The 16398-nt window shown below is 51.0% G+C and overlaps 1 protein-coding gene across 2 annotated transcripts in view; it reads right to left on the reverse strand.

Moving 5' to 3' along the window:
• The window catches only part of CPNE2 (copine 2), a 44536-nt gene that overhangs the window by 21390 nt on the left and 6748 nt on the right, over nucleotides 1-16398 (reverse strand). For both annotated transcript variants that reach the window (XM_017824261.1, XM_017824260.1), the window contains exons 2-5: nucleotides 12639-12835; nucleotides 6261-6440; nucleotides 3132-3206; nucleotides 308-379 (exon numbers count right to left, since the gene is read on the reverse strand). In XM_017824261.1, the coding sequence (XP_017679750.1) occupies nucleotides 308-379; nucleotides 3132-3206; nucleotides 6261-6440; nucleotides 12639-12806 (495 nt within the window). In that variant the 5' untranslated portion in view covers nucleotides 12807-12835. The remainder of the gene's footprint in view (nucleotides 1-307; nucleotides 380-3131; nucleotides 3207-6260; nucleotides 6441-12638; nucleotides 12836-16398) is intronic.

Consider the following 16398-nt stretch of genomic DNA (forward strand, 5'->3'; position numbering starts at 1 on the left):
AGGCACTTTCAAATGACTGAAGCAGTAAATCTGCTGTCTTTAAGCCATGCTAGTGCATAGATCCTGTGCCACATGGAATCTTTCCTCCTCCACACGTGTGGTGAAGCAAGCAGCACTGTGACAATGGGGAAACTGAGGCACAGATGTACCCAGCAGGCAGGGGCACCACCAGGACCTGAACCCTCCCAGCCTCTCCCTGATGCTTTCTCCATTAGGACTGTTTTCTGTTACTGTTGCACCCAAAGCAGAGATTTCTTTAGATCCCAAGGACAAAGGTTTAACATCCCCCAGACACAGCTCCACTCACCTTTTTATCCAGTTTTCTGCCAGCCATGCTCAGAGTAATCACCCTGTTATCCGAGAGCTCCTGGGCAGCTATCTGAAAGACAAGGGAAGGCTGCGTTCATTTTTAGCATAAAAAAAATGAAACTTCTGGTAAAAAACTCATTCCCTCCCTTGAGTGTCACTCTGGAGCTGGTCTCACATGGCTTTTCTGCACCAGGGCTCATTCAGGATGTGGAGAAGCCTCCAAGGACTAAGCCAAGAGGAAGCAGAAGCCATATAAAAACCCTTGCCAGCAAGATGTGGCACCTCATCCTGCATGTCCCCAGCTGAGCATGGCAAATCACAGCTGTCCCATCCCTTAGGGGAGATGCTGGTGACACCAAGGACTTGAGCCATGTCTCTGCCCTACCACCTGATAAGAGAGCCCCAAGGATGAAGACTCCACCACTGCTCCCAAGGAGCTGCAGCAGGCAGGAGTGCAGCCTGGACTACTTCAGCTTAGACACTTCATTCACATACACTCCAGAAGGGCTTCAGCTGCCAACCACCAATGGGCCAGTTCTGTCTGGAATGTGGTCTAATGAATCTCTTGGTATTTTAAGGGAACATTTATAACCAAACCCCACATTTATTCAGTTTTATTCCCAGCCGTTTCCTGAATCACTTGTCTTTTTTTTCCTGTGTCCCGCCCAAGCATCTGCTCCCCACTGCTCCCTTCCTCAGCTCCCCGGGGTGGGCTGAGCCATTCCCCAGCATCCCTGGCTGCATCCTCCTCCTCCTTGGGCAGGAGCTGGCACCAGAGCAGCCAGGAGCACGGCATGGACATTGTCCTTGTGCAGAGTGCTCCCAAGTGCAGCTGTTTGCAGGCTCTCACATGGGGCTGTCCTGCACTGGAGACACACGGCACCGTTACAGGCAAGGCTTTTAGAAAAACTTGCAGGACTCCAGGGGACAATTTTCTGCAGAAGGTTATCAGCATTTAGGAGAGCCACGGAGTAGGCAGAGTTGAGGAGGCAGGGATGCAGCTTTTGCATCTGAGCGAGGGGACGAGCCACAGCTCCTGAACAACCTCCCAGGCCTTCCCACGGCAGACACAACACTTTGGCCCACAGAGGATCCATTCACCACGTACAAAGCCTAGTTTTCCCCTCTGCTCCATGTAAAAGTCCCCTATTGCAAAGCCATGGCATCAGTTTTCTCTCCTTGGTGTGTGTGCACAGTCATCAAAGCCGGCAGGAGGAAGAGGAGCTGAAATTCGCCCTTTGCTGATCCCTACAAAAGCATGACCAGTTGGTATCCAGCATTTTAGGGCTCACTGCAGGCTATGAAAAAGCCAGACTGTGCAGACAAGTCAGGAATGTCCTTGTGCTACCCTGCCACAGGTTGCAGGTGTCATCTTCTCTTGGACAGCATGGACAAAAACAACATCCCTACCTCTGCTCCTGGCAGAGGCGTGTGGCAAGATCCTGGGATTGACCTCTACAAACACAGTACTTTGCTTTGGGATGTCCCCCTCTCTTCACACCGAGGGACCCACACACAGTCCCGTTCATCCAGTCAAGGTTCTTCTGTTGCATTCACCCCTGTGTCATCTCAGTTAAGAAAATGGATAGTGGGGCAAAATTGAAGGGGATAGGGGTGACAAAGGCAGCCTTTGGCTCCAAACTCCATGTTCTGTATGGGTGAGTCCAAAGCTGAAGGCTGCTCCTGCAGTGGTGTCCATAGCCTGTGCTCCAGCACTGTGCCAAGCAGCAGGGAGAGGCATCCACCCCACACAAAACCCTGTTGCCATCACCTAGTCCAAGCCAGGGCAAAAAACACCAGATCAGAAAATGGTATCAGTTGTACAAAAAGAAGCAGATGGTTCTGACCTTGGATGTTTAATGACGCATTAGTGACAGATCAGGACCTTCCTTTTTTTTTTAAAGTGTGCAACCTTTGAACTTGACTGGAAACTTTTCACGTGGTACAGCTCTTCCCACACAAGCACTGGATGGGATGTTGAGAGCCCGTTTCTGTGGGATGGCACATGGCATCAGGTACTGCCTCTGAACTCCACTGCAGCTTTTCCCCTTGCATTTAAAGATTAATTGCAGCAGTTGAGAGAAAAGCATCTTCCTCTAGAGCAAACAGCAATGGAGATGCCCTTGCAGCACCAGGTCCTGGGCTTTTAAACTTTTCCAGTGCATTTAAACCTGATGGAAGTTTAACTCCTTACTGGCCTTTTCTTCCACATCTTTGCAGCCCAGCTGCACATCTCACAAAACCCGTAACACAGCAGAGATCCAAAAATGATGGGAGCTGTGGCAGAAGGGAAACACACCTAAATTTAGTCTTTTCTTTTTTATAAAGAACATCACTAAAGAGATCCTCAGTGGGAAGGCCACTGCCCGAAGGGGTCTGCATCGGATTCAGCGGCTGTTGCTATGAGAGTTGTTGCCATGGCACAGCTCCATCCTTATCCTACAAATAAAATCACCCATCCCTGGAAAAGGAATGAGCCCTCTTACCTCTCACTACACCAGAGAGGTCTGAGCAGGCGCCTTGTACCAGATAACAAACAACAGCAGCAGAGATTTACTTTGCACTTCTCCAGATTGAGGTTTTCCTTATTTCTGGGGCCGAGGTACAGGTTGAGGAAGTCACAGCACTGGACACCAGACAGACACTGAGCAAGATGGTCCCTGTCCCAAAAAAATCATCCTCTAAACAGACCAAAGTAGCCAAGAGAGCAGGAGGTAAAGGGAAGAACATTCACAAGATACAGCCCTGTCTCTTGGACCCCAGGTGAGCGTCCCCCATCCACGTTTACACACTCAGCAAGTAACATAAAGGAGTAACTGTACCGTTATCATCCCTTTCCCAGCTGGTTTCCCATTTCCCAGAAGGAGAGCCCGTGTTATTTTCTTGCTGGAGACGATCTAGAGAAACCAAAGAAAATAAAATCATGATTGCACAAGTGAGCAAAAGCAGACTCATAAGCAACTGGTGTTAGTTGCTCAGGTTAGTTAATTCAGATTAAGCACTTGCAACAGCAGAAAAAAGGCACCACACCCAGGGGTGACCCTGAGAGTGGGAATATCACCCCAGCTCATGGGGTGCAGGGTAGCAGCTGCACAGTGCAGGGAAGTGATGGCCTGAGAGGCTGAAGCATCACTTCCCACTGAAACCAGGTTCCAGCTCTTTGGTGGAGGAGGTCAGTGGGACCTCACACAGACAGAGCTACTGCGATTTGTTCCCAGCAAAATCACCACTCAATCTGTCAGTTTAAGCACCTCTAACATGACTCCAGCCAGGAACTTGCTTGCAGGCCACGCTCCCATGGGCGGATCTTGATTACAAGCCAGATGCTCTCCCCCAGCATCATTCTGGACCCTGGGCACAGGGGTCAGCACCCCCAAAGGCATGCTCTCCCCTTCACTTCTGGTTTGTAAGAGGCCAGATAGGATGACCAGGGAGATGAATTAAAGAGATTTTCCCCATCTCAGTGAGTTTCGGTCGCCTTCATTACAGGGGAACCTGGAATTTTTTCCTCACGAGGCGCAGACCCACATATGGGGATACAGCAACCTGCTGGAACTACCTGTGCTCTGCTCCCACATCCAGTGGGTCCCCTTCAAGACTAGATAAGCTTTAAAAGGTCCCTTCCAACCTAAAATATTCTGTGATCCTGTGATTTTTGCCATTTCAAAGCAAAAACCCTTTTCCGTTGTGGTGAGCCAGCCGTGTCCCAGTGCTTTTGATCCACAGGAATCACCAGCCAGTGTAACCAGATGTTTGTGCCACACTGTGTACAGGCAGAAGAAACCTCCTCACAACCCTGGCTAGCAGAAACCTCCTCACAACCCTGGCTAGCAGAAACCACAGACACCCTCCAGCCTGCAGTCTGATCCCTGTTACATTTCCTTTGGCCACAGAGGTCATTACAGGCCTGTGAATGATCCAACCATCCTTTTAAATCCTACCAGAGACCTCATTAGCTGCACTAAGCAATCTGTCTAATCTGACAGAGCTCCACTGCAAACTCAAAACTGAAAAGTCAGTTGCTCAGTGTGCAGTTGCTGCTGCCCACAGCTGCCCCTTGCTTCTGAAAGCTCATGGAAACATCTCACCAGACAAATTCCAGCCACTAGAAAACCCACAGCGGGGTGGTCGAACCCACAAGCCCCCACACTCTCTGTTTCACCCCTCTCCTCCCCCCTGAGCACGTGCTACCCCTCCGGTCCACCTCTGCCCCACGACCAGGCTGTGCTGCAAGCCCACCCTGGCCACAGGGGGAGGAGGCTAAAAGGATTTCAGGGAAAAAAGGGGAAGGAAAAGATCCCTCCATTCCAAGCTGATGCCTCGTTTCAGACTAAATGTCACCAAGAAGCTGACACGGGAACCGCCGCGAAAACTGGGCACGCACACAAGCGAAGTTTTCTTTAGCAGAGTGGAAGTGCTGGCTCAGAAGTTCTGAGCTCTCTTCCCTCTGACAGACTAAGCCCACCAGCTGTGCCCAAGGACACAGCAGACAGTGATGCCACCACGGCAAAACAATCAGCTGTTCTGAGAGAGCCCTCGGAAGTGAAACCTGCCAACAGCTGCCCATCCCCGGCATTGCCACAGCCCAGGAGGGTCTGTCCAGGCTCATGCTCTGATATAATCACCTTCCCAAACACCAGAAGTGTTGGGCTCTTCTGGGACACCCAACAAGCAGGAGGAGATGGGTCAGATTCCTCCCCCTTCCTCCCCGGTGCATACGGGTAACGTTCCTCTCCAGCACGCAGAGCCCTGGGCTGCTGCAGAGCCACATTTAGGAGCAGCAAGGTTTCAGCTCTGTTTCCTTACGTCCATAAATTCTCTGCTTGCAGCTTCCACCAGGACCATGACCTTCCCAAGCAGCCCTGCTGAGCTGCCCCACACAGGAGCTGGCTGCGCTTCAGCAGCAGAAGAACTAATGGTAAAAGATGGGTTTGGGCTAAACCACTGAACACGGGCCAGGGCTGTTGCCTGCACTGTCTCTTAAGTTCTGCAGGAGCAGAACTAGGTCATCACAGAGCACTTCCAAAATTCCAGACATTAAACTTCAAACTCTGTAAATGTCAGTGCTCTTCTAACACGTCAAGCTCTTGAGCTGGCAGCGGTGAAGTCACTTGTCCCACCTGCCACGTGCAGTCTGTGTAATACACAATCACCTTCATGAGCCTCCCTGAGCACCTTGGGCTGGCTCTCCATGCTGACACACCTATTACAGAACCTCCTTCCTCCCCATTCCCAGCACTGCAACAGTTTTTTCCCAGCCTCTGCGCTCGTGCCAGGTACCACAGCAGCCGGGAGCTGCCGGATGCTGCAAAAGAATGGAAAAAATCCCCCTCATTCTCTGCTTCTGAGTCAGAGGACAAAGACATTTGGAGAAGGTAGCTGCCAGCTTCTAACAGGGTCTGGGCTCATGAAGGAAAAGATCTTCCAAAGGCTTATAAATCGCGTTGTGCCCTGGAAGCTTTTCCACAGGAAGAGCAGAAGACACATTCCGGCACATACATGCTCAAGCAGGAGAGATGATTTGCTACACAACAGCAATGGACAAAGCTTTCAGAAAGAGAAAAAACTGAGATAGAAGGGTAGACAGCAATGCATCCTAACTTTAAACACCTGGAAGTTTTTGCAAGCTCAAATCCAACTGGTCATCAGGGCTCTTACTATAACCCATGGTGAGATACAGCTGCCTCCAGAAGCTTCCAGTTGATGTCTCTTTGCCAGCACCACCAGAAGCCCACACCATGACCAGCTTAGACCTGAGCAAGCAGACAACAGCCCTAACGTGGAACAGTTCAATCTCAACAGCTGAAGTGTGACAAGAGAATTAAATTAGTTTTGCCAGGAAGGACCCAGAAAAGTTTGCAGTAGATGGGAGTAGCAGCTGTAATTCCCACCCCGTCCCTGTGGCTGATGTGATCTGGGGCCCCTTTGCTGCAGGGACCTCAGAGACTCACCATGCCCAGTGTGCAGGAGAACTCGCCCAGGAAGTCATGCTCATACAGCTGTGTGCTCGACTTGTCCTGGTCGAACAGGGCAAACTTGAGCTTCTGCACTTCTTCGAAGTGGTAGTCAATGACAAATTTCTTGGCAAAAGCTGGGTTGAGGTTGTTCACGGCTGTCTCTGTCCTGTCAAGCTGCAAAGAAAAAAAAAAAAGGCGTTTAGGCACTTGAATCTTGCATCTTTGTCACTGCTCTCACACACCTCTGATCCTCGACCACACCCTCACAGCTGTAGTGCCAAACTTGTTTCTTTCAGGCTGTGCAGCCAGCAACAAGGACAAGCAAAACAAGAGGTGTCATGAGCCAGAACAGCAGCTCTCTAGCATTTCCCTCTAGATCTTCAACCAAAACATCCATGTGGGTTTTTTCTTTCTGGTCCTTCCATGGAAAAAAAAAAAAAAAAAGAGAGAAAACAAATCACTGCAGGTCATTTTTCCTAGATTTCATCGAGCATTAGGAGAAACAAGAGACTGGAAGGACCCAGAAGACAAGACTTCAGTAGACATTGTCACCCTGAGCTATTGCAAGCAGGCTGGAGGAAATGATGTCTCTGATAGCTTGGAAGGGACAGGCACACAGAAGATGACAGAAATTGAAAGGCATGTGGGGAACCTGCCGTTGGAGGGGAAGCATTATGTTGGTCTGCAGCATCCCACAGCCAAGAGCAGAGATAAGAGTAGAGGAAACTTGGCAGGCAGCTGGTGGAAGCATGTGTTTACAATATAGCATGGCACAGGTGGACAGAAAGCCCTGTGTGAGCCAAAAAAAAATAAATCCTGGGGATAGCCACTCCGGAGATCCCAGTATGCTGCCCTCCAGCAATGGAACTTTGGTCCCAGACCCCATAACTCACACCACAGGAGGGCTGGGAGGATGGCAGTCCCAGCTGGGATCCCCACATGGGCTTGCACAGAGACAAACCCCCACAGTTTTAGCCAAAGTGTCAGAAAGTGGGAAAACTGGGAAACTGAGGCTGAGAAAAGCTGGTTCACTGACTTCTGGAAGTCAATGGCCAAGGAGAGTCTGAATATCAGGCCCCATAGTTCCCACCAGGTACCCTGAGAGGCACGAGAAAAGGGCAAGTTTGGAGCCCAACATGCAACATACCCTTATGAAGCTAAAAGGGACAGGAAGGATACATGCATTATAGACTGAGAGCTGAACAAGAAATGAACACCCACAGCTGAGGGGAAAAGTTTTCAGCACGCAAATCAAGCAGGAGCTTTGTCAGGAGAGCAGCTGTGGGTATTGTGTTGATACCATTGTTCAGCCCGGAGAAGAGAAAACTCTGGGGGGACCTTAGAGCACCTTCCAGAGCCTGAAGGGGCTCCAAGAGAGCTGGACAGGGAGGAATGGCTTCAAATTGACAAAGGGCAGGGTTAGGTCAGATATTGGGAAGAAATTCTTCCCTATGAGGGTGGTGAGGCCCTGGCACAGGTTGCCCAGAGAAGCTGTGGCTGCTCCATCCCTGGAAGTGTTCAAGGCCTGGTTGGATGGGGCTTCGAGCAACCTGACCTAGTAGACAGGCTATTAAAAGAGAAGCAAAGGCAGGAGATCTCCAGTGTGGTTTTATCTGAAGCTGCTGCCCTCGGTGCCTGGAAAGGCCATCCCTTCTGCCTGGGGGACAGCATGAAGCCTCTGGCCACGCCGTGGCCCCAGCTGGCATTCCACCTCATCTCACAGCCAGGACACCCAGTCTTGGGCAGGACTGAGCTGCCTGTGCATCCCAAGATCCCAGGGCAAGGCCTCTGCAGGAAGCAGCCCCCGTGCTGGCATCCCCGGGGCTGCGGGATGGCAGGACGTCTGCCAGAGCCGCAGAGCCAAGAATAAGCAGAGCAGGAAAAAAAAGCCTAAAAAAAAAAAAAAAGAAAAGAAAAAGGAAAAGAAAAAAAAGCAAACACATACCTTAGTCCCAAAGAAACTCATTCAGAACAGGAGGCAGGTTTTGGAGGGGTTGAGTGGAAATATGGTGAGTTTGCTATATATATACACCCAACGATCGCAGTGTTTTTTTGAAGTTGCTCGCTTAGTCTGTCTTAATTGCCAAGAAACGACTAAAGTAAATGCTGTGTTCCCAGAATAGCCACCTGCTGCACTCCGGGGAATCAAATCCATCAACACCAGTGGGCTGTGAGCTGGCCAGGGCCACACAGCTTCACACAGATCCTTCCCTCTCCACTGACACCTCGTACCGAAGGAGCCAAGCATCTGCTTGGCCAGGAGCAGAGGGCACCCCCAGCTCTGCCTCATTTCAGCAGCACAACAAACACAAGCGCCCTTTCAAACCAGAAGGTGAGAGTGTGCACGCAGCAAAGACAGATTTTAGCTCCTTCCATGTTCTTTGAACTACTGGGAAGCCAGGGATGAAGGGGAACCAGTCCTTTCACTCCCAGACACCAGTTTCGAGGAGATAACTTGAGGTTCCATCTCCAGTTCTGTCCTGAAAGGGGTGGCCCAGGGGAAGGGGAGGAAAACCCCAGACAACTTGAGATAACCCTTGTGAGTGATGGGGCTTCCTTCAACACCCAGATTAAACTGTTTAATCTCCTGCCTAGTGTCAGCATGAAGCACAATATCCCAAACCCCAGCTGACAACTGCACAAGGTTTGGTCTTTGGTTTGATGAGCATAAATCACCTTGCTGGTGACTATCACATATTAGGCCTCTTGACACACCATCACCTGCTATCAGCTCCTGCCACCCCCTTGTCCCCAGAGCTTACAGGTCTGCAGACTTTGGGAAGAGCAGAGGTTGCTCTGCCACCCAGGAGCAGAAAAACACAAGGGTTTTTAAGAGGTAGCCAAGCCAAACAAAGGTATCTGTTTGGATATGAGTCTCAAAGGGCCATGGAGATGATTAGAGGGATGGAGAACCTCTACCATGAGGAAAGGCTGAGAAAATTGGGATTGTTTAGCCTGGAGAAGAGAAGGCTCCGGGGAGACCTTAGAGCACCTTCCAGTACCTAAAAGGGCTCCAAACTGGAGAGGGACTTTGGACAAGGGCACGGAGTGACAGGACAAGGGGGCATGGCTTCCAGCTGACAGAGAGCAAGGTTAGATTAGATATGAGAAAAAAATTCTTCGCTGTAAGAGTGGTGAGGCACTGGCAGAGAAGCTGTGGGTGCCCTGTCCCTGGAAGTTGAACAGGGCTCTGAACAAGGGCTGTGGCAGGGGTGTTGGAAGAAGATGATCTTTAAGGTCCCTTCCAACCCAAACCATTCCATGATTCTATGATTCTGAAAATCATAGAACATGAAACCAGGAGACCATCTCCAGCAACAGCCCTTGTGTTCAGTGGGTGCAGTCAGAGAATCTTCCAGCATCCAAAAGAAGGCTGGCTGGAGACCTTCAAGCATCTCCAGCACCTGGAAGTGCTTCATGCTCTAACACTGAGAGATGCTCTCCCAAGCACCAAGGGAAGTTCTGCCACCCAGATGACTCAGAGTGGCAAAAAGGCAGCTGCATGGCTGAGTCATGTGTCCCTGCTCCTGGCACCAAAGGTCAGGTTTTTCATGGCTCCTGCGAGATGATGTAACCGGGCAGAACATTTAAACATCACCCATCTTCATGTTACTTCCCGGCCTGTGCTTTATTGTCTCTCCCTCCCCCACCCCTCCAAGGCTGATTCACAAAGATTTTTTAATTCCTATTAAGCTCAGCGAGACAAAATAATTGTATTTGGGAACAAATGTGACAGCTAGAGAGAACAGCGAGCAGCAATCTTCCTGCTGGCATCAGCTGGTGCCACAGCCCCACCACCCAGCTCCAACACCAGCATCAGTACAGCCAGGGCTGGTCCTGAAGGACACCCACCACCCAAACCAGGTCCCTAATGTGTCCCTAATCCAGTGCAGAGGACAAAGGGGCAGTGTGGTAGGATGGGTTCACACCAACGAGCTTATTCTGTCCCCATCTGTCCCCTACATTTCAGCTGTGTTATTAAGGCCACAGCTTTCAGACAGGAAAGAGGTTCATCTTAGGGCAAGGGGGCACGTCTGTGTGGCCAAAATCCATGCAGAACCATGTGGGCACCCCAGGTGCCTCTGAACCGCGTGGCACGAGCTGCCAAGGGTCCACCAAATGTCCCATCCAAAGGGGCTCTCACAGGCAACCTCGCATCTCCTGACTGTCTCCCCGGCACCCAACGACAACCCAATCCCACACATCACTGCTGACACTGTGGGTGCAGAGGATTCTTGGTCCTGGTTGTGCCCTTATCATGCCAGTTGAGTGGAGCCAGCTCAGTGGCACACCAGCACACCACACCGTGTGCCAGCCCCTTCAGCCTCCACTGACACCACAGCAGAGGAGCGCTGAGCAAGCTGCTGCTCAAGGCTGACGTCCAGTGCCTGTCGTGCCAATTAAAAAGAAGCTAAAAATAGCAGAGGAAAAGAAAAAAAAAAATAAATGCGCCACACGTTTGTATTCTAAAGGAAGCTTTGGAATCAAAACTGCTGGACCGAGGCGTTACTGACAGAAAGAGAAATTCCTGAAAAGTAGAATCAGGTCAGAGATGACACCTATCAAGGCTGGAAAGCTCATTAGTCTCACCCAGGCAGCTGAGAAAAGTTAATTGTGGACCATGGTAAGGTGAGGTTTGCCTGTACACCCTCCCCACGTGAGGAGATCAGCTGCTGGACAGCTGAAATGATGCCCATTGATTCACCAACTCCTTGGCCAAGTGCTCAAAGGCTGCTCAACTTGTCCAAGTATCTGAAAAAATGAGACCGCCTAATTTCCCAGGAATTGGGACAATTTTTGTTTGGTTTACATGATTTAATGCCCTTTGGCTACTTATTTTCTGCTGCATCCAACATTGGTGCTTACACCATCACCCCTCCATTCTTTGCTGACCTGCTCCCTCTCAGCTATCTACAGGTGCAGGTATAAAATGGAACTCCCATTTTTTTTTCTGCAGGTATTTTAGCACAGAGTCTTTGCCCCTGTAGTCAAAAGGTTTTTAATCACAGCTAAATGCTTTTGCACAGACTCTGGAGTTTGGACTCATGTCACCAACTTTATCACAGACAGCACCTTGCCCAACCCAGACTGCTGCAGAAGGAGACAACGACCAGAGCTTCTCCACGTGGGACTCTGCAAGCACCATGAAAACTGTCCTTAGGAGCTCCCAGCCCACTGTGTGTGCACCTTGACTGCAAAACCAGCCTGGGCCTTGCATCTCCCTGTGTTCATCCATCAACAGGGATGGCAAAACAATGGAAAGTCCTCCTGTCCTTAAACAGCCTTTTATCTGCAGGGTCCTGCCCTTGGCCTTGTTGAACTTCATGAGATTTGCACAGGCCCAGTCCTCCAGCCTGTCACAGGTGGCATCGCTTCCCACCCATCCCTTCTGCTGCACCACACAGCTTGGTGTCATCTGCTTAGGGGGAACTCAGTCCCTGTCCTGATCCCTTCCTTCTTTCCTTAGGAATTATCTTTCTTATTCATAAGGAGATGACTTCTAAAACAAACAAAAAAAAAATAATGAGATCATCTACAGTTTCTTCTCAGGGCTTCCCACTATGAAATATGGCAGTTGAAACACCTATTTGTGAGATTTCTGGTAAGGAGAGAAGACCAAGGTCTGCAAGGAGCTCATCCAGGATTTGCCAGCTGGCTGCTGTCTGTCTGCAGTTGAACTGGTCCAAGCTCCCACACACCCACCTCCCAAAAGTCTCCTTCCCCATCCCACGGTCCTCGCTCCATAACAGTCCATGAAATGCCCAGCTCAAGGAGCATTGACCTTGATACACTTCTTGAAGGAGGTCACAGCACAAGCTGCCCTGCTTTTCCACTGGACTGACCTTCCAGACCCTCATCCAGCACACTCCTGGTCCCGAGAAAGAGCCACTTTTCAAGTCAAACTCAAAGACCAGCTTCCCATGCAACTCAGGATCCAAGAACAAGCTTATCCTGACTCAACCAGAAACACACCACATGGCAACATCAAAACTCACAACTTCTAACTCTCACGTTGGATCAGCGTTTCAGGCACCCAAATCTGAAGCACCACCAGCTCACAGCACACTGAGAAGGGGCTGGGACCCCTTTGAAGGTGGAAAGATCCTTTCACACCTGCCACAAGCATTGCCAGAGGTCAGCATTTTGAGATCTGCGATTAAAGGCAACCCCCAGCACAAAGCAGAAAGCACTGATGGGAAAAGGACGGTTGCAAAACAGAAGAATTCTCACATCAGCACCACCCTCACAGTCTTGGGAGGACCAGAAGGGCTTCCAATTCTGCTCATGGGGGAACAAGGACCAGCCTTGCAGCAGAGCACACCAGCACGAGCAAACCCAGGAGGAACGAGTCCACACAACATCAGGACTTACCTCTACCCACTTCCCGTTGACTTCCATGAAGAGGACGCAGAAGGGGTCGGATTTGGAAGTGACATCCCTGTCCAGAAGGTTTTGGCCGCAGATGGACAGCTCGACTTTGCAGACACAGTACTGGGAGCCGACGGGCCCCGGCGGCGTGGGAGGCATCGTGTACGCCATGGACTCCGGTGGCAGCAGCTCCAGGCAGTCTGTGGGACATGAGAACAGAGAGAAACCTCAGTGCTGAAGGACAGCAAACACTCTGTCAGCACTGACGAGTTGGGCACAGACAGAGGAGCCACGTGTACAGCGTCGATCTCTAAGTTATGATCCAAGTCATGAGGCTTTCCTGGCTCCAAAGCATCTCCCTGCCCAGTCACCCTCTCCACGTGGTCACCCCACCAGGCAGACATCCTGAGCGGGAGCCCAGCAGAGCACCTACAACCTGCTCTGGGTTTGCTCCATAAATAACAGATTTTCAAAGAAAGGTAACATCTTCTGCTTACCCTCCTGAGGGAAAGGGGGGTCCCCAACCTCTTCTTCCAGCATGCTGGGCTTTTTTTTTTTTTTTTTTGTGGGGAGGAACTACATTTCCACACCATCTTTCATCACAAAAATTGTTTGTTGTCTGGCTGGTCCCAAGCCACAGGCCATGGACCTAAACTACAAGGGCCAAACTTGAGCTCCGCTCCTCAAATCCTCACAGGGAAGGGGGTGAGACTGTGAGGATGAGTGGGGTGGAGGGCAGCTCCAGCTCTGGTTCAGCCCTATCTCCATTCAGCTCCCCAGGCCAGCTGCGGGCAGTGGCTCTGGCAGCAGTTAAGAAGTGGCAAGAGTTGCCTCAGAGAAGCACAAGGCAAACGTGACAACCACTGCATGGCCTGAAGCATGGGATGATTTACAGGGCCCTGACTAAAAATCCATTTAAGATCTTACCAAAAGTATGCTACCAAAGTCATTTTGCAGATAGAAATGTGTTTTATATCATTATTAGTGCAAAACCCCACCCCACACTACATTCTTGCTGTCTGATGTGCAGCTTACTTGTAAAAAACCACCAAAGGTCTTCAGCTGAGCAGAAGGGGCAGGGGGAGAAAGATAAGAAAAAGCATTTCCAGAATAATTTATACTAACAAACTGTTGTGGCTGGCGTTGCCAGTGGAGAGTGAGCTCTTAGCAGCTGCTTCGATACCTTTTGTCTTCTTTTTCAAGAGTGGCTTCTGGCTCACCCACCTTATCTAAAACCCCCAAACATTACCTTCCTCCACCTTGATAAACCATCTGCTTCTGTTTGGCATTGAAACCCCAATTAATGCTATCTGTTTGTTTTGCCTGGGCATGAGTACTTACAAGCCCTTGCGCTGCTGGGAGTTGGGCTGCTGCCCTCTTCCCTTGCAGCTCAGCTTCCTACCTGGAATAGGGATAGGGGGGCAGGAATAGAGTGATCCCAGCAGGACTGTGAGAGAGGGAGCTCCAGGCTCATTGCTGGCTGTCCTGAGTGCTCGGCCCTGCTGCAACAAACACTGAGCAGAAAACAACTCCAGCTTCCAAGGCTCAGAGCCCTCTCCTCCTACCTGCCGAGATTTCTGCTTGGCACCAAGTCACCAGAAACAAGCCTGGTTTTAACCCCCACCAGTAAGCACAAGCTCTTCATCCCAGCCTGCTGCTCGGGGAAAGAGTGGTGCAACCCTTCTGGTTCCATAGGAACCCAGAAACTTCTCCAGAAAAAGAAAATCCCCATCCATGCCTGCACACACCCGTGCACATCACCGTGTCCCTTTCGCAAGCGCGGTTCCCCCTTCCCTAGACCCAGCCTGTCTCGTGCCATCACTCCCTGTCCACAGCAGCACAACACCAAAACAGTGGCAGCGTGACACCGAAACGGTGGCACACGTGGGCAACCTCCCATCTGCTGGGGCTTCAAGGAGAAGCACACGTGGAAGCAAAAGTCCTCACAGCTCCTCCTCCGTGGCCGGGGCACTGGCTCCAAAGTGCCTGTACCTGTCGCCCCTGCCTCTGCTCCTCCCGAGCCCGTGTCATCAGCTGCAGCTAAAGCAAGGATTTCATTTTAATTTTTCTTTAACGCGCAGATCGTGTAATCGGTGTCTTAAAATAGCCAGGCCTGTTCTATTTGTGCTGCTGTCTGTCTGTCTGTCTGTCTGTCTGCCGCTCCCCCCGAAAAGCAAACACGGGGCAGCTGTGCTGGCATTGGCCTGGCCCTGCCGGAGCAGGGACATCTGGGTGGAGTGTTTCCACCTCCCCTTCCCCCAGATCTCAGTGCTGTCTCACAAAAAGCAGAGGCAGCAAGTGACTCAGTGGAAAAACCTTTTTTTTTTTCCCAGGGCTGGCAGGCACCAAAACATCCTCTTGGTGCTTCTGCCCCTGTGCTCAGTCTGTCCTCAGTCTGTCCTGCTCCCCGGGGAGCGCACGGTGCAGACGGACACTGGGACAAGGACAGATGGCCAGTGCCAGCTGGGGCAGAGACTGGAGAGCCATCTCTACTCCAGCTGCACCCACATGGATCCAGCACCTTCCTCTTGCTTCCCTGGCATGGATCCAGTACCTTCTGCAGGGCCAGGTGAGGGTTCAGCCCCTGACACCGTGGCAGCAGCCACAGGTCCCTCCAGCTCAGAGGCTTCATATCTGAGGCATCACCAGGCTTCAGCAAGCTGGTGGCATTCTAACATCCCAGAAGATGCTTTAAATTCAGGGGTTATTTGAGCTAGCTTGCCCATCATCTGTATTCCAGTCTCTCCTCCCGTTTTTGTTCTCCTCTCCTCACATTTGCCGCCCTGAACAAAGTCCTGTGACTCTCTTGGCATCCGTGGCCAAATATTCTCCCAACGTACAATCCCAGCTGCCGGCCTTGTGCCCATCATGCAGACACGTGGTCTCCTGCCAGAACATGGCCAGGTTACCAAGGAGAGGCCCCAGGGACAAGCTTGAAGCTTTGATTGCCCCACGGTCCCATCTGCCACTGGCCACAGCAGGTGCCTGGAGAGGCATCACAAGAGCAGGATCAGAATGGAGGGACATGGTCCTAAAATCCTTCCTGGGCTCCAGCTTCCAGGACCTCCCAAGCTGGATGCATCTTTGTGCTTCATAGCTTTCAAGTGCTTTTTCCTTTGTGTCTTGGTCACTTCCAAGCTGCTCCATGTCCATAACATCCCACAGAGAAGGGTTTTGCTGGCTGGGGGCACATGCAAGCCCTGGGGCCAGCCAGAATATCTGAAATGAATATCTGAGAGCCCCAGAGCAATGCACACAGATGTTCTCCTCCTCCTACTCACCCCATGGCCACCTGATCTCTAAGCAGAACCCCAAAGCACGTGCATAAGGGCTGGCAGGAAAACCTAGGACCTTTACTTCCTCTCTTATCTGAAAGAGGAGTAGGGGAAGGAGATATCTGTTTTGCAAACTAACTCATGTCTAGAGAGGTTCCCCTTTCCTCTGCAGAAGAGCAGCTCCATGAGCAGCAGCTGCTCAGGCCATGCTAAAGCCCTCTTTTAAGCACTAACAAGAAAAAAAACCCCAGAACTTAAAAAATAAAGCCAGGACACACTGCCATGGATGCCCAGTGCAGCTCCCCACACAGTCAGAACCCACAGTGGCCACTTTGCTCTCTCCTATCAACAAACAGTCATCTCCGGAATTCTTTTGCAAAGCAAAGGTATTTGCCTCTTAGTCTCGCCTGGGCAACACTGAGGATTCACCAGCTTGCACCTGGTCCTCGTAACAGCCTCGTTACCTTCTGCACACACGTGCAATGAGT

Source organism: Lepidothrix coronata, unplaced genomic scaffold, assembly GCF_001604755.1.
Source record: "Lepidothrix coronata isolate B3197 unplaced genomic scaffold, Lepidothrix_coronata-1.0 Scaffold110, whole genome shotgun sequence".
In the NCBI taxonomy this organism is placed as follows: Eukaryota; Metazoa; Chordata; class Aves; order Passeriformes; family Pipridae; genus Lepidothrix; species Lepidothrix coronata.